Below are 24,008 nucleotides of genomic sequence, written 5' to 3'. Positions count from 1 at the left end.
GGGTGGAGGTGATCGATGCACCATGTGGAAAATTGACCTTTATTAAAAAAACCACAACAGTAAAACCCATTCCAAAATGTTCTGTACTAAACCACAAGAGACGACTTTTCATGTCCATGCTGACCTGTGCAAGAGGGATGGGCTGGGGCAGACAGGGAAGCCCCCAGGACTTGGCAGCAACCTTGCTTGCTCCTATCCTGCCTGGAAAAATCACTGGTGAGCAGGACTTGCTTGCATCTGTATGTGGGTCCAACTGGAACACAGCCCCCATCTGCCTCCTGCGAGTGCAAAGTGGGTGAGTCTTGGATGACTCGTGGAGGAGCTGGTCCCTGATGTGTCCAAGCCTGCATCCAAAGATGGGACCAGTGGGGATTGTCCTTTGTTGGGAGCACAGAGATGCCCTCTCCCTGGGCTGGGTTGGCACAAGAGGAGGGAGGAGCTGCTATGTTGAAGTTGCTCCATTACAAAAGAAGGAGAAATCAACCAAATTCCCCAGAAGGCAAAGTGCTGGTGGTGGGAAAAGGAAGTGCAGTCATTCCTTGTGCAGTTACACCAGGCCAGCCGCCTTCTCCTGCACATTGTACTCCTTACTCCTCTTCACCTTCCAGCCAATGAGCGCAAGGAGGATGGTGCCCACCACTATGTATCCCACCTGCAGCCCCAAGTATCTGTAAAGAGAAGAGGAGGGAGATGCCCTATCTGGAGGCGGCCCCAGAGGCCAGCTTTGGGGACTGTCCCCATGGCAGCTCCAGGTGCCACAGCTGGAGACAAAGTACCTGTTACGAAGGAAGTCGTTGTTGTAGTAGGCACAGAAGCGGCGCTGTGAGCACTGTTTCTGCCAGTAAATGCAGGAAGAGTCGATGAGGGCACCAAACATGGCCGGAGCTGGCAGCCAGGCTTTAGAGAAGAGAGGATCATGTCAGGCTCTCTGCCTTCCTTGTGCTTCACCTGCTGCTTCCAAGGAGGTCCCAGTGCCTCCAGCAAGCCTCAGAGTGCCCCGTCACCCCCCAAGCCTCATCAGGAGGCAGTCACTCACCCAGCAGCCTCATCAGCAAGAACTGGACCCCGATGGCAAATGACTTCTCATCCTGGTTCACCACCCTGCAAAGGAGAAGCCAGGTGAGGTCACAGCTGATGGCAGCAGTGTTCTTCTGGTTTCAGTGTCAGGTTCATAGCCACAGACCCAGTTTCTCCCCAGTTCTTCCAGTTTGGAATGGAGAACAGAGGTTGAACAACCCCATGGGGCTTAGGAGGTCTGCACCAGGGAGAGCTGCTGAGATCTGGGGTGAAAGTTTGTGGGTATGCTGTGGCATAGGGTTTTGTTCTTAAGTAAGGCTCTGCTCCATTCTCCCTGACATAAAATGAGGGGAAAACCACTGCTGAAATGGGAAACATTCCGCTGTTTAGGGAATTGCCCCACTTCACAGCCAGGCGTGTGGAGGAAGGGGTTGCTTTTCTGCAAGAACACTCAAAGCATTAAAAGAGGGGGGTTCCTTCTTCCCTCCTGTTTCTGATGAAGGAGAAACCTGCAAAGCTTGGTCACTTAGTGAATGACCGTCTGCCTTCTCACATCTTTAATGCAGCTCAAACATGTTGCCCCACAAGCCCCCCTGCCCCACTGCTCACCTTAACACCATCATGTAGAGAGGGTTGTGACACAGGCAGGCCACCAGGGCAGCAAAGGAGATGAGGAAGATGGTGGGGAGGAGCATGTGGGAGCAGCTGAGGGGACAGGAGCCCATCTTGGCAGAGGACAGCCCATTGCCAGCAGAGATCTGGGAACAGTTCCTGTAGATCTATTGGAAACATTTGAAAACAAACAAACATTCAAAGCTCCCCTTGTCATGTTGTGAGAGGGGTGGGATATGACAGAGGCTCCCAAGGGGGTGGTAGAGTCATCATCCCTGGAGGTGTTCAAGCAAAAGGCAGATGTCACACTGAGGGGCACAGTCTGGGTGGTCACAGGCATGGGTTAGACCTGATGTTCTTAGTGGTCTTTCCAACCTTAATGATTCCGCGATTCTATGTGTCAGACCACATCACTTAAAGGAGTGATGAAAGCATCAGCATCGTTGGCATCATGTTGGGTGCCCCGACCCCCTGCAAGGGGATGTGCCACCATTCCCTACTCATCCCAGGGCTTTCTAGCCCACGGCAGGGCCTGCCTACCCTTAAGGTAGACCCAAGCCTCCCTGCTCAAAAGCAATTCTCCCAGGAGACCTTCCTAACTATAGTTTCCTGAGCTGCCTAAAATCTGCTCTCCCACAACCAGGGTCGAGGTTTTTGTAGCAGTATTCTTCCTAAAAACTGACTACTTCATGGTCACTGTGGCCAAAATGGCCACCAATCACCACCTCATGCACAAGACCTTCTCTTGTTCACAAGTGACAGATCTGGAAGGGTTAACACCTGGCAAGCCCATAGAATCAATGAATGGTTTGTGTTGGAAAGGACCTTACAGCACACCCAGCCCCAACCCCTGCTATGGGCTGGTTGCTCCCCACCAGTTCAGGTTGCCCAGGACCCCATCCAGCTTAGCCCTGAGCACCTCCAGACATGGGGCACCCACACTTCTCTGGGCAGCAGTGCCAGGGCCACACTACTCTGAACAAACAATTTCCTCCTCATATCCAACCTAAATTTACCCTCATTTAGTTTAAAGCCATTATTTCTTGTCCTGTCAAGTTGAAGTCAACAAGGGCAGTTGATCTAGGGGTCTTCCCTTAGATCCTTCAAGAATAGCTCCAATAATCCAAATGGCTCTTACCACACTACTACATCCAAACTCCTACAGCACTGCAATAGTCTCCAATGCAACTGACAAGCAAGGTGCAATCTGCAAAACCTCAAACCTTCTGGAAATGCTTTGGACCTTGGCACGGCCACAACAGCTCAGCTTGGAAGTTTCTCCCACTACTCACCACCTGTCTGGGAGCTGAGGAATCAGTGCTGCTGTTGGTGCAGCCGGCGAAGCAGGGTGAGATGTACTCCACGTTGTTTTCTCCGCACACCGGGTGAAAGACGTGCTCGGAGCAGCGGCACCCACTCGGTGCTTTAATTTCTTGCTGGGAACCCAGCATTCTGCCAATGAAGAGAAGATAAACACAATAATAATAATTAAAAGAAGTAGAAATAGGGCAGAAAGGAAAAAAAAACAGTCCTTCTCCCCAGTCCCCTTCCTAGCTAACCTGTTTCCCTGTTTCTATGCACCCAGGAGCAGGCTGGTCCTGTGCCAGACCCCAACCCCCTGCAGGTACCTCTGCAGTGCATGGGGAACTTAGCAGCCCGTAATTATGTTATGTCTGCAAACCAGCACTCACACACTTTTTCTTTTCTCCCCCCCCCTTCCCACCCCAGCTGAAAACTAATCAGCAAATGCCTGGAGAAATGTTATCTGGGCTCCATCCAAAACCGCGCAAACAGATGTGCGAGGAGCCCCAGCTGGAAACGCCACCCAGACGACAACTGGAAGCAGGCTCGCTTCCAGACAAACCTGATGACAGTGTGTAAGGCAAGAGGATAAGCTGCACGATCTGTTCTGTCTTGCCTCGCTACCCAAGGGAGCTCAGCTGCTGGAGCAGCACCCTCTGCCTGCTGCCCTGGGGTGCATCCTTGTGCTGGTGGGCACGGTCCACCTGGCACTCAAGGGGAATGGTGTTTTCTTGTTTCTGAAGGCTATGGCTCATGGCTCAGAGATGAGAAAGAAGGGTCTGTTTGGATGTGACATCCAAGGGGACAGTCCCTTGGGTGGGTTAGGCAATGCTGTCATGTTCCTGCTCCTCTCCAGCCAGCACAAGGCAGCTGCTCCAAGTGGGAGCACTGACAACTCCAGCATGTGCCTTTCCCAAACAGTCCCATCCCTCTCATGGACTCATGTCCCAGCATGCAGACAGCAGTAGCTCTGTGGGCTCCTGAGCTGCTAGAGGTTGAAACATCTACCAAGCTCCCCTGACCTTACAGCTCCACATGGCCCACCTCACATGCTACACTGAACTGCAGAAAAGCTGAAGGTGAGGTAAGGACAGTGGCTGCAAACATGAAATGAATCTCTGCCTTCCTCCAGCCTCCTTTTTGTCATGCAAGTCCACCTACCAGCTTCCCATTCCACCAGCAAAACCCATCAAGTCCACTGAGTCCCAGGACTAATGCAACCAGCAAGAGGTCAGCACCATGAGGCCAAGGTGCCTTCCAAAGTGTAGCACGTGGCATCTAAGCTTGAGCAGAGGGCACAGAGTCTTGCTCTCAAGCAAAGAGTCAATGGGGATGCCAACAGGGATGACAACTGGACTATTGTATGATCCTGAATTAATATTATGTGCCATACAGACCTTATAACAAAATACTAAAATGCTGTCCAGGCATGAGCTTGTTGTTTTGTCTTATTTAACTGGGCATGAAGAGCCCTGTCCCTCACTGTACCATGGGATGGGAGCTTCAGCACTGGCAAAGGGAGATGTTTACGAAGGTGCCTTACAGATATGCTGATGGTGCATATAATCTGTGCGTTATGCACTTGACAGCAAGCCTGGGGTGGAGTCTGAATGTCACTTCAATAACTAAAAAGAAAATCATAGGGTAATAGTCAAAGGTTTCTACCCAGGTGAGCAGAAAGCTGTTGTCCAGCTGGAACAGGAGCAGCACATTCCACATGGACATAGGTACTGACACTACTACTTTCCCCCTAGAAATCTAGGGCTAGAGAGAAAAATACACCCTGAGAAATCAGGAATAAATGTCCTTTCAAGCTTTCTGTGCTGCGTAGTTCTTATCTCTCCTCCAGGACTGACCCCATGGATAATCAAGTCAAGAGTTGGAGAGGGTAGGAACACAAAGCTGGGAACAACCCAAGTGCCTGCGTTACCTGGAGGGGTAGATCCCATCGATGAGCCCTGTGGAGCAGCCCATGAAGAAAATGGGCAAGCAGATGAGGATGGAGAAAACCAGTACCACCACGGAGAACCGGGGGATGGCCCGGAGGGAGAAGGCAAAGCGTTTCATGATGATTCCTCCTAAGAGCATCCCAAGCGCTGCTGCTGGCAGGTTGACGGCTCCTGCAGAGGAACGAAGGCATCAGGCAGGGCTCCTGCCTGCCAGGCACCTTGCTGCTGGCTGGAGGTCGGGGACCTCAGTGTGGCTGGGAGAATCCACAGACTCAAGGCAGAACCAAGACCCAAACAGTTGGCACCTATGAGAACTCTCAGCCGCAGGAGCTTCACTTGGAGATGTAGAAGCAAGCCTTGGTGCGTAACCACTTGTTTTGGCCAACTTCTTTCAGCATCAGAGCTATGCAGACCTGCTTCACCCACGTGCATTTCCAACAAGAGCTGCTCTGGCCCCCAAGAGCAAGTGAACAGATGTGGTCATCCCCAGCTCACCGATGAGAAAGTTGGCATAAGAGGGAGTAGCGCCGTACTGCTTCTCCAGGAACTTGTTGAGGAAGGTGGCAAGACCCGCAATGACAGAGGAGAAGCTGCATTGAGCAAGCACCAGAAGGATAAACAGGGGGTTGAGGAGCAGCTTGAGGAAGATCTTTGGGAATCCTGTGAGGAAACAACAGGAAAAACAAATTTTAGCTACAAGGTCGCGACATGGCTCCCGTGGCTGAGGAAGACAGCATGGTTTCCTGATAGGACATTGATAGCTCCCCTGCCTGGCCAGGACATCCTGGTCTTGAAACTCAGGCAGACTGACTCCAGGCCTCTCAGAAGCAGGTCTGTTTATTTGGCCTCTAATTAGCTTTCCTCTTTCAGTTGAGTGCCAGCATCCATCAAAGTTCAGTGAGATAGAGAAGAAGGGGCTGATGGCCACAGGATGTGACTGCAGTGGATGGGGAGGGAGTGACTTCAACTGGAAGCAAGTCATTATGAGCCTAAGAAAGGTCATCACATGGTCCCTTTCACCAGTGAAATCCCAACAGCTACTCATAAACAAGATGGTGAGCCGAGGTGCAGTGACCTCTAGGCAGTAGCTGGTGGCACCAGCAGCCCCATGGCTTCCTATAGAGTCTCAAAAGTACCATCAGAAACAATTCAAACCTCAGTGCTGGTGACTAAGAGCAGGGGGGAAGCAGCGTCCCTCCTTCAGCAGTCATAGAATCATTTCCAGCCTTAAGCTGGAAAAGACCACTGAAATCATCCAGTTCAACCACCACCTACCCCCAATACTGCCCACTAAGTTCCTCAGTACCATATGTCCACGGTTCTTGAGCACTTCCAGAGATGTTAACTCCACCATTTCCCTGGGCAGCCCATCCCAGTGCATCACCACTCTTTTGGAGAAGTTCCCCCTAATACTGAACCTGGCACAACTTGAGGCCATTCTCTCTCATCCTAATTGTTCTTAAGGAAGGATGGTGCTCACGTGCTATAGCCTTGGAGGGGCCTGACTGGCATCTCCACCCAACGCAGTTGAGGTCAACTTGTAAATGCTGATGTTGTAGAGTCTGCCCAGCCCAGTCTAACACAGGATACAGCACACACCACCTCCCTGCCCTCCTCTCCCCCCATTCACCCTGTAAATGTCAGTTCTTTACTTTTGATAAATTCCAACAGGGAGGTTTCTTCAAATTCCCTCTTCTCCATCTTCCTCAGCATGCTGTCCTCTGAGCTTGGGTCCTGGGGAGGGAGAGAAGATCATCCTGCCATGAGAGGAGTGATGGTGCCTGTTTGGTGCTGTCCTGGGACTCAGTGAGGCCAGGGAGCAGCAGAGCCCATCATGGGCATCTTCAACCCTTGAGTAGAGCCACAAGACTCAATTTAGAGAGGTTTTAAGAGCTTGGAAAGCTTTGAACTTTGACCAAAAGGAAGATATTGCTTAAATTCTGGAAATAAAAAAGGGGAAGTGGAAGTTGGAGACCGCCCAGCTCCAGTCTGGTGGGTCCTTAAACTATAATCCTGAAATATCTAGGGTTTGATTTTGACCTCTAAAGAAGCAACGGTTAAACAAGACCAAAACTCCCCCAAACCTTATTTTTCTTGAAACAAAACCAATGAGGCTTGGCTTTGAAAACACTGACGTGGAATGTTTTGATAGTTCTATGTCTTTTTTTTATTTTTTTATTATTATTTTTTTATTTTTTTAATTTGTTTTAATGGGAAACTTGCCTTGTTTCTTCCCTATTTTTTTTTTCCCAAACAAAAAGCCCATTTTCCACACAGTGACTGTAACCTCATAAAAAGCATTGTGGTAGGGTGTTGAGATACGGTCATTACCATTGACAGGGAATTGGACACTGGCAGGGTGAAGTCACCAAGGAAAGACCTCTACCAAAGAGGAACCCCAAGAAGACCTGCAGCCACCACCCTACCCCGGTAAGGCCTTCCTGAGGAGGAGTCTCACCTTTCCTTTCATCATGTACCGAGGGAAGAAGAAGTAAGGAATGGATGTGAGCACCAAGCAGCCGGAGGAGATCAGCAGCCCCAGCCACCAGGCTCCGATCCACCGCTGGTCCTGCGCGGTCAGGGTCACTGTTGCTGCAAGACACAAAGACCCACCATCAGAGCTCTGCCTCTACAAGTCCAGTGGTAGAAAGGGAAAATATCCACATAAACATGGACAAAGTGGTGTGAGCACGGTCTATGGGTCTCTATGCTGGTGTGGCAAAAGAAGGGAGGTGAGAGCTCCCACCCAGCTTGTATCAAGATGAGCCCTGGCTTCTGGGTATCAGTGAGTTCCTCTGCCCATATATGTGTGTGTGGCTGAACTTTCCTCACTCGTCCCCACCCAAACTGCTGTGAGCCTCAGCAGTACCCATGGGACACATATAATCAATATCACAGCACACTGATAGCATGGGTTGGGTTGTGACCATGCTGTCTTCCCAAGCTGCCCAAGTGAGATGGGGACTGGGAAAAGGCATGGCCACTTTCCTGGAAATGTCTCTTCTCCCACTGATTCCAGGCTGGACAACTCAGCCTCGTGCTGGCAGAAGAACACTTCTAATGAGAATGTCTTCCGAATGGACAAAACTCCGGGTGCTCACACCCTTTGTCCGGAAAAAGGAGGAGAGACAAGCACTGCTCCATCCCAACGTGGACATCCTCCGGCTGCTCACTGGAGGTCAAAGGCTCGCTTGGCTTGGCACAAGTAGCGCATCTCCCCACTGCAGGGAAATTTTGGGTCGGCTTCCTGCCCAGGACATAGAAGCAGTGGCCCCCTCCCCTCTGAACAATCGCCTCACTGCCCCGAAAGCACCGATCCACTGCGGATGTGGACGTCATCATGGAGCGACTGGGCAGGAGATGCTATATCTGTCTGCTGCCACAGGGTGCGAGCCAAGGCTTTTTGCTGTTTCCTGTCTTGGGTTCATTTATTATTCTTATCAGGCACGGGACAAATATGTCATGCAGGCTCTGATCTCTCAAAGGAAACACAGGAAAAGCCACATTATTGATGAAGCCAGGGAGAATTCTTTAGTGATTAAGTTACCGGGAATAATAAGCACACACTGTGGATAGAGGAAACGAGACCTATGGTGGTGCCAGGTTGGTTCCATCCCTGCAGATGCTGGTGAAGGGTGGTGGGAGGGAGGCTGAGTGGAATCAGAAGATCAATAAAGTTGGAAAAGACCTCTAAGGTCATCTAGTCTAAAATTCGCCTATCACCAATATTGCTCACTAAACCACATTCCTCATCAGACAATGATTCCACCTGGGCAGCCTGTTCTAGTGTCTGACCACTGTTTAGGAGAAGATTTTCCTCACATGCAACCTGAATCAAGACTTCCCATGGACATGCAGGACAATGGCTGCCCCGTGGCTGTCTTCTCCCTTCTGGATGCTTTAGGTGACCTCGATCCTCCCTGGCACTGCGCGGTATGGCACCTCCTCAGCATGGGAGCAGCAGGCAGCAATGTCCACCATGCTTGGTGGGACAATGAGATGTCCCTGCTGCAGGGCACTGCTTCCATGGTGACCTCAGGTCCACCTATAGCCTTCCTTGTGGGGAGATGATGGAGAAGTGACCCTGTGATGCTATCCCAGGCCCATTTATTTGGGTCACAAAAGCAAGGTGTGCATTCTACCTTCAGCCCTCTCAGAGCAACCTGCTGATTCACAGAGGGCTTTTAGGAAGCCCACCCCAACTTGGGAAATACTCACCCATGTCAACTCTGCCAATGTCCACGAAGAGCCGCAGCACCACAGAACCCAGCAGGTACCCAAAGGCAGGGCCAAACACCGCGATGGCAAAGAGGATGGCTGGGAAAAGGAGCAGAGTGTGAGTAGGTCACAGCTTCATTCAGACATGGCTTTTGTCTTCCCACATGGAGAAAAAATGATGCTACAGCATGTAAAGGAGAAAAATCATAGGATCATAGAATTGTGTTGGAAGAGACGTTAAAGTTCATTGAGCTACACCTTCACTCCCATCAGCTCAGGCTGCCTAGGGCCCCATCCATCCTGGTCTTGCGCACCTTCATATGTGGGGCACTAACAGTTCTCTGAGCAGCAGTGCCAGGGCATCACCACTCTCTGAGTAAAGAATTTCTTCCTCACATCCAACCTAAGTTTCCCCTCTTTTAGTTTAAAGCCATCCCCCCTTGTTGTCTTTCCTTGTTGTCCTGTGAATGTGCTATACTGACAGCGTTGGTGGTTCTCTGTTACCAAGCAGGGAGCTGCAGGTAGGTAATGAGGTGGCTCTGGGGCTCCTGTGGTGATTGAGACTGTAACCCTCACACAGAAGGCAAAAACAAACAAACAAACACAAAAACAAAACCATCACCTCACTCTTTTAGAGACGAGCAAAAATTGCTTGTTCAAAACATCAGCAGAAATGAAACACGTTCACTCAGGGAGAGCAGAAAGGGCAGCAAATCACCCTTGGTTCTTCTGACCTATTCCTGCCCCAAAAGCAGATAACTCAGACCAAACCCATGAGGTCAAAATGTTTCCTTTTGAATTCCTTGGAATGAGAGGATCTGATTTCTTCCTTGAAGAAACTCCTTTTTTACCCAAAATAGAACAAGACTCAGGCACCAGTGGTATTTATGCTGTATTAAGGCAACCTAGATGCACAGTAGCCATTCCCCTCCTCCAAGACATTCCCATGGCCCTAAAATAACCACCTATGCAGTCAGGAACAGACCAGCCCTCTATAGGAGATGCCAGGTGAGTCTGCAGACCTTACCAAGTCCTCAGGGCTTGTCCAATGTCTATCCTTAGGAGCCCAAGCCCAAAGGCTTCCCCTTCTCCTTAAGTGCCTCTCTTATTTTGGAACATCTGCTTTTATTTCCTAAATCACGCTGACGCCATTGGCTGCTTTGAATACATTGTTTGTCACTCAGGGGGAATCAGGTTTTCAAATAACTTCCAGTATCAGGTTTTCAAATAACCAAACTCGAAGCTCATGCTGGGCTTTGCCATTCACATGGAAAAAGAGCAGTGTAATACAGATGCCAGCTCCTATCCCTTTGAGCTCAGAAGAAGGACTTCCCAAGCCTGGGAGCAAGCACCAGGCAGGGTCAGATAGCCAATTCCATGGCAAAATTGCCAGCTTAGCTGCAAAACCTGCATTAACCAGCTCCTGTAGGTCAACGTACCTCTGGTTAAAGCCCAACCAACTGATGCTCTGTAAGAACAGACAATGACCTCAGGGAAGGCTCCCTTACTACTTCTGCCCACAGATAGTGGAACATCCTCCCAGACATTAACACAAGTGAGAAGCTCCATCTCAGCCATCTCATCCCCTTGCCCTGGTTCTTTAGCTTCCCAACACCCACACCATAAACAAAACCCTACAGAGAACAGCTGTCTAACAGGGGATGGGGCACTGCTATGGAGCTGACCTCACCTGAGTCCCTCTGCATGCTCACCCTATGTCCTGGAGGCCAGGAGCCCCTCTCCAGCTCAGCTAGAACATCTGAAGGAAAAAAAGCGACATAAAGCAATGCTCTTCCCACTCACCAACATACAATGGAGAATTGTTTGCTTCTGCAAAGTCATCCACGTAGGAAATCCCAAAGGGCTGGATGGGAACTGTCCCGATTCCAGCCAACAGCTGAGCGATGACCATAATTGCCCATATACTGCTGGCCTCCTTCTGGGGGTCCTGGGTGGCATTTGGACACATAAACTTGTTCTCTGCATAGCAGAGCTCAGCCTGGACCTGGCTTTTGTTACCTGCAATAGAAAAGAAGAGGCATTACAGAGCTGAGCACACTCCTACCTGCTACCTCAATACTGCCGGGGCATGTAGTGATAAATTGGCTCAGGCTGAACCTAATTCTCACCTCCCAGCTCAGGCTGACCTTAATTCCCACCTCTCCCCTGCACAGCTGCACTAAATCTGCAAACATTAGGTGTCTTCCAAGTCTGTTCCTAGGTGCATGCTGTTGCAGTTGGGATGAATTGTTTGTTTTGTTTAGCACTCCTTATCACCTTTACCCCCCCCCGGGGTACCTCACTCAGCTCAGGGTAGCAAACAGCCCAGCTGTGGGTTTTATCACATTAAAGAAGAAGGAAGCAAAGTAATTTCTGCAACTGCAGAGGAGAAAGGTCAGCCCCGCAGCCCCATTCCACTGAGTCACATTCAGGCTGTCAGCAGAGAATAAAAAGCTCTTCACTGTGGCTGCAGCACTGCTGGGCTCAGCCAAATGACAACAGCCCTTGGACAGACGGTGTCCGAGCCGGTGGGAAAGTGTAAATATTCAGCAAAGGAAGGAAAAACCCGTTTTTCCTGCAAAATGACTGTGTTACTGAGCAAACAAAGTAAGCTCTGGTTTTCTCCTGTCAGCTCTTCCCCTTCTGGCTTTTTTGTTATTATTGCTGTTTGTAATTTTTTGTCGACATTTCGATCGCACCTTCCTCACTCGAATACTAACTGTGGCTTTTCTATGCCTCTGAGCAGACAGAAATGAGAGATCCAAATGCTCGCCTGGTGATTAGGAGCTCTCGTTGGCAGATTGTGGTGGTACATTCCTAATAGTCACCACAAAATTCCTGATGCAAGCTCAGTTTGCACGGCCAGGAGGGTCTGTGCTGCCAGACAGAAGGAGCCTCCTCGGCTAATAAAGGTTTTATGGCAGCAGCAGTGAGAGCCACAGAGGTTAAACAAGGACAATCTAACCCAGGGCAGTTTTTCCTGTACCAACGGTCTTTGTTCACTGGTGAGACCAGGAGCTGGCCCCAGTTGAATGCATCAGCCTTCCCACACCTGGCAGAGCAGAGCTCCTCTGGTCAGGGGGAGCAGGGATGGGAGGAATGTGTGAGCAGAACTCCTTGTGCTTTACTCCCTGCACATGCTTGGAGTCCCATTGTGCCGAGCAGACAGAGCATGAACACCTCCTGAGGTGGCAAACTTACAGCCAAAGACCCATCAGCTCCCTGACAAAGCCACTGCTCCTTCAGCATGGACTTCAAGCCTTTCCAGGAGAAAGCACCTCCTAACCAGAGGTGTGGGGTGACCTCTGCCATCCCCTTGGTGGCACAGCATGGGGACTGCAGCTTGGCTAAGTACTGTGCTCTGAAACAAGAGCTGGCTTCATGCACACCAGTTGGTTCCCAAAGCCTAACCAGTTAAACCAGAATTCCCTTTTTAGGGAAGTACGGTCACCTCTTTGCTGATGGCCTTTCTTTGACTTTTTCAGGCAGGAACAGGTTGAAAGTGGTGTCACCACCCAGAACCGTACAATGGGTTGCTACATCCTGTATTTGTGCTTCGTGCTTGTAGTTTTGCTCTTGTGGGGTGGCTGGCCCTCAACCAATTGTGTGCGCTCTTTCAGATGTCCTACATGACCCTAAAGCATTTTGGGAGGACACAAGGAGGAGAAGACCAGGACATCTGAGTGTCCATAGAGGATGAACTGAGGTTGTTCATCCCTGTGCCAAAACAAGACCTGGTGGAGCACAACACTGATGTGTCCATGGAGGATGAATTCAAGATGCACATATCTACATCAAGAGCCAAGAGTGATGTTAGCCCTTAGCCCTTGGTTTGCTCTTCTCCTGTGCATGGCCACTACACGTGGTCACAACAAGAGACCTTGGGGAAGATCCCTGGCTGTTTTCTCCCACTATCCCCTCCTCAAGAAGGATGTGGGCACTTACCAGCACTCAGTGTGGTGTATTCGTAGGGGTCTGAGAGGAAGTGGGGCAGGGTCACCAGGAAGGCTCCCAGTGCCAGCAGCAGCCCCCCAGCTCCAATCACCCGCGGGCGGTGCACTCGGCTGCCAAAGTAGCTGACAAAGATGATGAGGACCACATTGCCAATCTGGAAAGAGCAAAGTGAAACAGGGAGGACATCAGGAGATGTAACAGAGGAGTCAGGTCCCCCGTGAACATGTCCAAATGAGTAGAGAGCTTGCTTAGTCACTCATGGTTGTTTGACCCTCCTAAGAGCTGGAACAAGACAACCCTCAGCTTCACCCCATGGATTCATAGTAATCACTGCTTCCTTCTTATCAAAAGGCAGCAGGCCTTGGCTCCCTGTGTGCATCCCTTGTCATCACAGCCTGCTTCACAACCTGCCTGGGATCTGGCTGGGGCTCCACTCACCACCCACACATGCTTCCCATTCTGTAAGATGTGGCAAAAACCTCAAATCCAGCAAGAAACTTAGTTTATCACCTTCATTCCCATAATTCCAAGCAAACACAACATAAGGTACAAAGTACAGCTCACTGCAAATGTTTGTGAGACCAAATATTAGCAGCTACAGACATAATCAACAGTCTCATCTTCCTTGATCAGCTGAAAGATGTGTAAACATGCAGCCTATTTAGTATACAAACTATACCTTTCAGGCAACAGGATGAGCATACGAAAATTACCATTACATGTTTTTTTTCTCTACCTGGGACAAGCTATACATTTTAACCCTAGCATGTATATATCCTTATTATGCATGTTTATATGGGCTCCCTTGTTTGTCTCTTTGTGGTTTATGTTCTTGGAATTGCTGCTGACTAGATAAGCGAACATTACAGTGCAAGGGATACTGGATTTTGCTTTGGTACTACATGATCCAGAGAATTTATTCCAGAGGAGTAAGTGAGTAATAGCATAGAGCTCAAAGGGCTGCGTATCGACCCATACTTCCAGAACTGCCTAATGATCTTGTCATTAAGTGGCCATTCATGAAGTGTCAGGTTTAAATCAAGGCTGTTTCCACCCTGAAGCTTCTTAAGTAGCAGAGCTGCACTCTGGACACAGTTTGGACTGAGGTCAGCTCAGTAACTTGGCATCATTGACAGACAGTGCTTTGCCACAGGGCCATCAGGAGCTGGGAGAGATGGGAGAGGGACTGAATCCTGGTGAGACTGCTGGCCAGGGTCTGCTTCTAGAGAACATTTGGACTGATTCAGGCCAGGGCATTCCTCAAGCTGACAGGAAATCCTATGAGAATAGGTATTTTACTGAGAGCAGTTTAGAGAGCTGTAGTCGTATGCGTACTATTCACCATGAAATGCTCTTCCTAGAGCTGTGTGATCAAGGCAGAAGCACACTGAATGCTTTCTGCCTCACAGTCATATCTCTGTTGTATGGCATCCTAGGGTGGGTTGCCTCCTCCAAATCCTCCTGCTTGCTGCTGTCCCCCATAGCCACATCCTCACCCTACAACCCTACCTCAGACTTCCTGTCATGCTCTACAGCAGAAGCAAAGAGGTATCCAGGTGTTGAGTATATGTAGGCATGGCCAAGGAAACACTGGATGGGAACAACCCCAAGACTCTACTTGGGGAAGCTCCCCCTGTTCTGGACGCCCCTTGTGGCCACACACAAGCCATTCACCCAATTACCTCGTGTAAGCTGGAGATGAAACCCGAGGAGAGACTGGAGAGCCCGAAGCGCTTCTCGATGGTGGTGAGGCTGCTCTTGAAGTTGGCGCTGTAGAGGAGCTGGGACAGCTGGAGGAGGCCATGGCACAGCACAAACACCTGTGGGCAATAAAGTGTCATCCAAGTCAGTACCATTGGCTGCCCTGCCAACAGGTAGCTGTTGGGCACCATGCCCTGTGTGAGGGGCTTGAGATATGTATGCACAGGGTCTTGAGGTGGTCAACATGGCTGCACTGCTTTCCATTCCCTGAGACCCACTCCTTCCCACTGGTCCCTTGGGTTCCCTTGGCTGTAAGGCAGATTGGCTGGGGTGCTGGAGGAAAGCATTTTTAAAAGCCTTAAACACCCCAAAGGGAAAGAACAAAACATGCCTAATGCCTTCTTGCTGCTGGAAGACCTCTGTGCTGTTCTAAAAACAGCATCTTTCCTCAGGCTGGTTTTGGAGCCAGGTCAGCAACCCAACCAAATGGACACGGAGCATCCCTGGAGCAGAGGAGGGAATATAGGAGTTGATGGGTCAGGGCAGGAGCACGGTGGGAAGAGTCAGGGTGGCCGGCAAGAGGGAAGCATTCCTGGCTGGGGACGTGGAGGCAGCTCACCAGCATCTTTTGATCTATATTTAGCCAGAACAGTTTTCCTTTATTTTCTTTGGAATGGAATGTGTCCCGTCTGGTGCCAGAAGTATTTTAAAATCAGTTTGTTTTTTGTTTTTTTTTTTTTAAAAAAAAAAGGGGAAAAGGCCTTTTTATTTAAATTCACAGGAAATCAAATATTTGCTGAACACCGGAAGCGTGTCCCATGGAGATAACAGCAGGAAGGCCAGGATGATGGATGGGGGGATCAAAGGTACTGAAGTGCTGACAAATTCCTTATGTCCTGGACAGAGGAACAGCGACGCGCTCCTCAAAGCTATTTATTTGATATGATGTTGGCACCCAGCAGCCTGGGCTCCTTGCATGAAGCCTGGCATGGAAGAAGAATGAAATCAACCTTGTCCTTATGCACAAGGGGGCGGCTTCTTGGGATGCTTCTCCCAGAAGGGAAGATGGCACCAGGCAGTTGGCAGAGCTGAGCATCCAAAAGGGTAACAACCAGAAAGGGAGATGAGAGCAGAGATAATAACCTAGAGACCACAGGGAAATAGAAGATGGATTCAGGAAGAGGAATGAGGGGTCAAAGCAATGACCACGAGCTCCCCATTGGCAGGGTGTGAGCAGACACACGGACACATCATGTGCAGATACATAGAAACACGGACACACCACATGCACAGCTGATACTCTGTCAGCTGAGCAGGTGAGGGCAAGGTCCCAGGCTGGGCCATTACCATAACGAAACGTTCCCGTGACAATGTGGGATGTGACTTGGGAAACGCTGCTGGGTAGGTGACAGAATGGAAAAGAAACAGCTAAACCAGACAGCTCTCTACTCCTGCACCCAAAAACACCTCCAGGCACGCGTCCTTCTGCTGACAGCTGGACCTGCCACCTTTGCTTTCCCAAATCTTGGCTTGGGCTCGTGCGTAATTAATGAACCCAAGTGAGCTGGCCTGATGCAGAGAGGTGACCCTGAGGATGAGAAATGGAGAGGGGATCTTGCTGCCAGAGAACATTAATTTCTGTTCCTGCAGCTCTGGCCAGACCTTACTGAAGTTATTCGAACAAGGAAGCATAAGGGAAAAGGAGGAGAGCTGGGACTGCCCGAGACGTGGAGCAGCTGTGGGAGAGCTCTCCCACCACAGGCATGAGTGGGGTGCTCAGAAGGGAGGAGGGAGGGCCAGGGCAGCTGGGTTCAGCTCAGCAGTGCCAGCCTGCTCTGAGGAGGAGAATTGCAGGGGGTGGCAGAGGAGAGGTTAGAGGGAGGGGGTGAGCCCATCCTTTGGGTGGGCATTTGGGGACTGGAGCAGGCTGTGGCTCCTGGGGCTGGATGTGTGCCCTGGGGCAGCACTGCCCCACACCACCTTTTGCATCTGCCAAGCTGTGCTCACACATCTCCTGCTGCTCTCTCTCCATTATTGCTTACGTAAGATAACACGCTGTCACCACAGTCATTGGTCTTAACTGACAGCTAACTAAAAGTATGCTGAGACTGGACTTTAAAACAGGCTGTAATGAAAAACGAGCTGTTTCGTAAGAGGCTTTTGGGGTTGGCATCATAAATGCAGCCAATAAAATGCTCGGGAAGTTGGGTGAAATGAGAAAAGAACACGAACCTGACATTCGCGTGCTGACATGGGTCAGAGTGAAAGCAAGGTAACGAGATTCAGATCTCTTGTTATTTCAAAGAATGAAGTGTTTCTCTGGATGGGAGCCCAGCACACCTCTGCAGGGACCAAGGCTCAGGAAGATGGTGGCTCAATGATCAGTAGAGTCTTTAAACTTATGGTTGGACATGAAGATCTTAAGGGTTATTTCATAGAATCATTTAGGTTGGAAAAGACCCCTGAGATCCCCAGGTCCAACTGCAGCCAACCCCACCATGCCACTGCCCACATCCCTCAGTGCCAGCATCTCCACGGCTCTAAACACCTCCAGGGATGGTGACTCCACCGTCTCCCTTGGCAGCCCATTCCAGAGCAGCACCACTCTTTCCAAGAAGAATTTTTTCTCAGTAATGAGTCTGACATGATCCTTGAATTCCAAGGTGCTGCCAAGTGCAGCACGGCCACTACCCCTTCCTCTCTACTGCCTGGAGCAGTGAGCCAAGGATCCATTCTTTTCTCTGTTTCCACAACTTCATGCCCTGATAGCAGCACTCCTTTCCAAAGTCATTCCTCACCTCCTTCCTCAGTGTCTTCACCCTGGCAGCTCTGCCTGAAGGGAACATGCTGGAGAAGCAAACAAATGCCAAAGGAAGGGCTTTTCCTTCCAGATGGTGGAATAATTTGGGTAGAAAAAACACAACAAACAGCATTGTTTTGGAATCCACTGCTCCCACTACACCAACTGAGCTACTTTTTACTGCTCTTAAGATGCCTAGAACTGACTGAACCCCCACACTTGTGGACATTAGTGGTTGCCCTTGGAGGCCCTCTGAAGCTGCAGCTCCACGTTCCAGTCTGTGCCACCTCCTTGCCCTGACTCTACTGTGCTCATATCAGTGCTAATGTGGGAGCAGCCCGGTTGCTAATGACTTGGATGGAAAGAGCCAGAGCCTAATTTATTAGATGGACACGACAGCTGCTTGGGGATCTGTAAAAAGAAGCGGAGATCCTTGCATAGCCCATCAAACTGCTCTCTGCTGATTAATGACACCGAGGCATGACGCGGCCAAGAGCAGGGAGACGCACAATGAATCTGGCTGGAGTAAATATTTGGAAAGGACGAGGAGTAAGGACACTCTGTGAGCTCTTTCTGTCCACACAGTACTATTTGGAGGTGTATTTTGGGCTTCTGAGCACCAAACCAAAGCCTTCTGACTTCATTGGTAAGGGTCATCCATTACTGGAGACCAACATGCTTTGGCTGAGTCTGGGAATGTTGGGTCATGAGTTTGCCCTCACTGTACTGAGATTCACCCCCTTCTTCCATTTGGAGGGTTGGAGAAGCTCTGAATTCATCACCCAAAGCAGGAGGCCCCAACCTGCCCATTTCATCTGGGTATACACAGGCACACGGGGGGAGATACCCATCTACAGGCAATGCCTACAGCTCTGTAGAAGAAGAATAAGACAAGCACAAAAAAACCCCACAGTTTCTATGGAGGGAACCAAATACCCTGTCACCGTGTCCCTCAGCACAACGCCTCAGAGCCAGGAGTGTGGTCCAGTGGTAATGCTGGCTCCTAAATCTTATTTCTCTTGCAAAAAATTAAACAAATAAACAAATAAAACAGCTGGGGATTGTCTACAGCATGAGTCTGCCCTGGTCATTAGTTGCAATAACGTCTACTGCCAAGTAATCCAAGCTTTACAACCACCAATTGTCAAGTGCAAAGACAATATTTGCTCTTCTCTCAGCTCAGGCACACGTGGGATTTGCCGAATCCTGAGCTCTGTGCAAACCCTGCCTTGCTCAGCTGCACAGAGAGAGGCTCCAGGGGAAGGCACGTGGCTGCCATGCGGTGCAGGTGCACTGCAGGATGACGGAGGAGTTTGGGTGGGCGTCAGACCACTTCTGCTTGCAATATCTAGTGCGTGCTGCAAGCAGCCATCCTACTCCTGCAGGCAGACAGGCTGCACGGTTGGGTCTTCTCTTTCACTTTCTCTGTGCTCTCCATGAGGCTCTGACCATGATCTCTCAGAGGCAGCTTCAGATTCATTCTGTCTTCCCAGCCCCACAAACATGTGCAAACACTCCTCCCACACACCCACAGCTCCCTATCAGCGACACTCCTCTCCTATTTTTCTTGTGATAATCTTATCTCCTCTGACCACTCCTTCACTGTGTTTGGGCACAGAACCACCTCACCCCTCATAAAATCGACTCATTTTGTGTCTCCTAGACCTTGATCCCACTGAACTTTCCAACCTGTTTTACCCTCTGGCTCTTCCCCGTCTTGCTGCTGATGTTATTCCAGACGCTTCTTCCACATTAGAAGGCAATCCCACCAAACCCAGGTACAACACAGCGTTGGATGCACCAAAGCCCGGAACCACCAGCAGCACCACCATGAGTACTGAGGACCCCACTTGCTCCAGGTGATTCTCCCCACTTGCCCTTCATCCTAGTGCTCCTTTGCCACATACCTCTCCAAGGCACCACCCCACCTTACACAGCACCCACTATTGGAAACACCCCCTGATTTTCTTGGTTGGTCTGGTGGCCCTGACACACCATGACTGCTCAACGCTTCGCTCTCCAGTCTCAAGCCATTCTTCAGGATGAATGCCAATGACTCGATGCACCTTCTATTCCGGCTAACATTTCAAAAGAGACTCCTAATCTCTTCCAACAGGATGCAGGAGCTCAACAACTCCTCTATCTCCAGCCTTCTGAAGTGCACTCCCCTCAACCAATTCCTTCAGTTCCTTTGAAGAACAGGACAACACTTACCCTGGCACTGCTGGGACCTCAGACCCCAAGGCAAGGCTTTATTCCTCTCCTGCAGAAGACCCCCTGGCAGTATAGAGAGGAGAGATCTACCTGCCCTCGGCTTCTTTCAGCTGATACTGCTGACAATAACCCTCTGTTGTCCTCCTGGCTTCTCTCCCACTCAATGCAGGGTCAATGTCTCCTGCTGCTTGCCCCCCAGCTGAAACCAGCACAGCTCATCTAAAGAACAGGATATTCAGGGAGCTCTCCTTCTTGTCGTGCTCCTGGGGACCCAGGACAAGCAATTAGCTGCCAATTAGATTAGTGCAAAACCTCACAAAAGACAACTAGGGCAAAGACCTTGAACCATTTGTAGATGGAAGCAGGCACTGCAAATAGACAGCTCCTCGGAAAGAACCCTAATTTGGGGTGAGGTGGTTGGCATGTTGTTGGAAGGCATTTCACATCCTGTAATCTTTCTTTGAGACGATATGAAGCCAAACTCTAGAGGGCTTCAAGCACCCCCATGTTCTACACAGAGAAACAGGAGCAGAGACCAGGTTGCTTCAGTGAGGGGATACAAAGCAGACACTCCATATGCTGCACCAAGTGATGCTGCTCAATATCAGAGCAGACAGCCGCAGTGCTATTGCAGTCCGGTCAATGATTCCCATGCACAAGACAAAGTAACTTTCACAGTCCCCACGGAGCACTGCGCTCAGCTGGGATTGTGTGCCACAACCCACAGAGCATCTCCATCTGCATCCCAGCAGGGCTCTCACAGAGCTGCCACCCCATCGTGCCCACTGTCTGCTCAAACCCACTGCTTTCCACCAGCATCATTCCCTCTGCATTGACCACAGTGCTGGGAAGTAGCAGGAGGGACCTTGCTGGGACACCCCATGCTTCTGCCCTCCTACACAATCCAGACACAAGCTTTCCCAGCACAATGCCCACAGCACACCAATTATTGTACAGATAGGACATTTATGGCACACTTTGTCCTTCGTTTCAAAACGGCTTCCCAGATCTGAAAGTTCCATTCTGATGCTTTCATTTTCTATCCCTTCTTGGGGAGCTGAGAGCACTGACAGCCTCCACTGGCTTTACTGCCTTGAAGCAGGGTTTGTTTTGTTTTTAAGGCATGCATATTTTTAAAACAAACCTTGCAGTGCAGGAAGAGCGAGCAGCTCAGGAAAGGCATCACCTGTCACTTTGTACACATTTGATCTCAAAAGCAGGAGCCTTTCCCCCAGCGGATGGCTCCATCCAGACCGTGCACATCACCCCTCTGATGAGCAGTGACAAACCCCTGCATGCTAATGGTATGGGAATGCTTTGCAGCTTTACCCACTGGGGCAGCCTGAGGGACATTTGGAAACTTTCTGTCCCCCGTCCCATCACACGTCAGCAGTTCTTCTCTATATTCACTTACATGGATCTTCCTGGCCAGCAAGGGCAATTGTGTCACGTGCTTGGACAGCAGCAGGGACTTAGGGACGCAGGACTGGAAGGATCAGCTCCCTGTGTGCTGCTGGCATGCTTACCTGTGACCCCAAAACATCAGCACCTGACAGCAAACCAAACTCCTCCCCACCCCAGACCTCATGCCTTGGCTTACTGAAGCCACCCTGAGCTGGGAAGTACTGCAGACGTGTGCTCAGTGATGCTGCTGGGGAAGCACACCCCGGGCTGGGTCCCCCACCAGGACCCCAACATTACACCCCGCTTCCTTAAGCACTGCGAAGCAAAATGAGAGAACCCCAACAGCCACCTCCACCACTCTCAAAGCTGCTCCTCTCCCCATTGGGAAAGGATACAGTCCCAGAGCAGAGTTTTGCTTTTGTACCAGGATGTGGTTAATCATTCCCCTGCAGCAGCACACCGTGTACCGGACGCAGCACATCGTGTCGCTTGCATCAAGCCCCGGTGCTCCACAACTTCATCTGGGGCCGGGGTGCAGGATTTGCTCTCTGCCCCTTTTTATCAGCCTCGGTTTCAGCACTGGTACGCACTGGGACTGCATCGGTGCCAGCCTCCTCCTCCCGCATCGCCACTCCTTACCTTGATGTTGCAGAAGATACCACGGGAGCAGGTGCTGGAGCTTTTGGGGACATCCACTGGGGACTTGGCGGCTTCGGGATGGACCCCCATGGTGCACCCCAGCAGATGGGCTGTGTGAGGGCTCTGGCCCGTCCTGCTCCGAAAACGGTGAGCTGATGAGTGAGCCAGGCAGCGTGAGCGCAAAGTTTTTATAAGTCCACGCTCGGGAACGATGATGAAACCCTTTCTCCTCCCTCTTTTCCTTTGGGTGTAGAGGGAACTTTAAAGCTGCAGGAAGCCAGTGCAGGCGTGCGGCGAGCCAGTGGGATCCCATCGGGTCCGGGTGTTTTGGGGATGGGGACTGCAACAAAGATCCCTCCCCTCTGGCAAGGAGTGGCAGAGTGAAAAATAACCCAACCTCCTCCCGCCTTTCTTGAGTGGAAAAATGGTGTTTGTGTGATTCCTGGGCGCTGTTTTAAGGACTACATCTCCAGGGCTTTGTTTATGTGGAGCACTGATTTATTGTCACAAAGGAGAAAAAGTGGCAGAGGGAGAAGGGCCGGGGGAGGGGGGGGGGAAAGCTGGCTTCAGGCAATTCATCAGAATTATTTTCCCTATGTAAAGCAAGGAGAGAGGGAAACAGGTGGGTTGTCCTGAGCCTGGAGACCCCAAATCCCAGCTCCTAGAACAGTGTTGGGGGGGCACGGTGAGTCCTGAGGAGGGGGAGCTCCTGCCCAAGCATGTGTCAATGGCAGAGCAGTGCTAGGGTGGCTGTGACATCTCCACATGGGTACAGGTTCCCCAGACCGGGGCGTTCCTGGCAAAGGAGGGCAGAGAAGGTTGGAGGAGACCCAGAGGCACCCAGTGCCACCCACAGGTGCCCGCTGGCCACGAGAGGGGGCCTGACACCATGGGAGAGGGACCTGCAGGCTGCCCTCAGCTGCGGAGCATCGCTGTGGGGAAATCAGCATTGATAGAACTCTGCAGGGTGCTGCCTTCCCTGTGCCCTGCCAGCACTTATATGCAAGGACACAGGGGTACTTCCAGTCTGCAGCACAACAAGCATCTTGCTTCCCCACCTTGTTTTCTCCCCCCACTGCCACCATTTCCAGACTTACTGGTTCTAAACTCAGCCCCTTTATCCACCTTTTTCCCCCCTCCCCCCAGGCGATGTGATGGCTGTGAAGTTTCAGTATCACAGCAAGGAAAGCCCAGCTCTGTGACCCTCGCAGCCCCCCACTCACCTCCTCATCACCCCACGTGCTGCCATGCCCATTTTCCAAGGGATGCCTCATCTGTTGGCAAACAATTCCAGCACTTCAGTTTGTCCTGCACAGATACGTGATGCTCACTTGACTATAACAACCTCATTTACCATACAGCTGCCACATCCATCTCATGCACATTCCCCTCCAAGCAGAGAGATACTGTCATGTTCATCCCCCTATGATGCCCCCTACGAGCATAGGATGTGGGCTCAGCCCTTGCCCAGCCCACCCAGCACCAAAAGGCACCATCACAGCTCCCAGCCTCTAACCCACTGGAAGGGAAACTCCAGCTGTGATCCCCTTTTAGCTTCCTCTTAGGAGGAAACAGGGCTCGTGCCTCTCTTTGGGGATTCTGCACTGCATTTTATCTCTTCCAGTGTTACAAGCTTTGGCTGCTGCTGAGTGCACAGAAGGACCGTGATTTACGGCGCTGAGAAAGGGAGGGAGCTTGGCTCCAGATACTCATCTTGGTGCTTCATTAGGAGATACTACTGATGTTCAGGGCCTGGCAAAAGCCCTGTGCTAGCAGATTCAGTCCATTTTATGCAGCTCCCAGGGTCAATTTTCTTCCTTGGCCTTTGGGATGGGTTCCCAGGGACAGAGGAGTGCCTGGCCGAGGCATCAACTAGGAGGAAACCTTGTTGCCACTGTGAGGCTTTCATCATTCCCCCTCTCCCCCCATCCCCATGTACACTGTCCACTGGGGGATGCTTGCATCAGAGCCTCCAGAGCTGTGTCCTCTCTGCAGGGAAGATTAGGTTGAACCCTTTCAAACTGACCATGGCTTTTCTCTTTCCCTGCATCAGCCAGCTGATTTCCCTCTATCGAGTGCGGGGTGATGCTTTCATGCAAAGCTCAGAATATCTCTGCTTTTCTACCTGTGTTCCATTTGATATGGACTGACAGCCACACCCCAGTGCTCCCCCATCTATCTACAGCCCATTCTTCTCC

At 50.7% G+C, this 24,008-nt stretch overlaps 1 protein-coding gene across 1 annotated transcript; it reads right to left on the bottom strand.

The window, feature by feature from the left end:
* Positions 1–19: 19 nt before the first annotated feature.
* Positions 20–22,139, bottom strand: SLCO2A1 (solute carrier organic anion transporter family member 2A1). Its single transcript, XM_072344458.1, has 14 exons — positions 21,811–22,139; positions 14,735–14,872; positions 13,044–13,206; positions 10,902–11,117; positions 9,099–9,197; positions 7,339–7,472; positions 6,533–6,614; positions 5,376–5,540; positions 4,862–5,051; positions 2,922–3,081; positions 1,627–1,796; positions 1,037–1,101; positions 777–897; positions 20–668 (listed from the first exon to the last, which is right to left on the bottom strand). Exons 1-14 carry the CDS (start codon positions 21,898–21,900, stop codon positions 548–550), a joined length of 1,914 nt encoding a protein of 637 aa, XP_072200559.1. The 5' UTR covers positions 21,901–22,139; the 3' UTR covers positions 20–547.
* Positions 22,140–24,008: the final 1,869 nt, after the last annotated feature.

The sequence above is a fragment of the Excalfactoria chinensis genome, chromosome 9 (genome assembly GCF_039878825.1).
Source record: "Excalfactoria chinensis isolate bCotChi1 chromosome 9, bCotChi1.hap2, whole genome shotgun sequence".
NCBI lineage: Eukaryota > Metazoa > Chordata > Aves > Galliformes > Phasianidae > Excalfactoria > Excalfactoria chinensis.
The sequence above is the reverse complement of the archived record's forward strand: the minus strand, read 5'-3'. Positions and strand labels throughout refer to the sequence as shown.

Coding starts and splice junctions, on each gene's coding strand:
- SLCO2A1 (XM_072344458.1), bottom strand. CDS start 21,900: ATGGGGGTCCATCCCGAAGCCGCCAAGTCCCCAGTGGATGTCCCCAAA. Junction 14,873..21,810: donor GTATCTTCTGCAACATCAAG/GTAAGGAGTGGC, acceptor TATTGCCCACAG/GTGTTTGTGCTGTGCCATGG. Junction 5,541..6,532: donor CCTGTTGGAATTTATCAAAA/GTAAAGAACTGA, acceptor GTTTCCTCACAG/GATTCCCAAAGATCTTCCTC.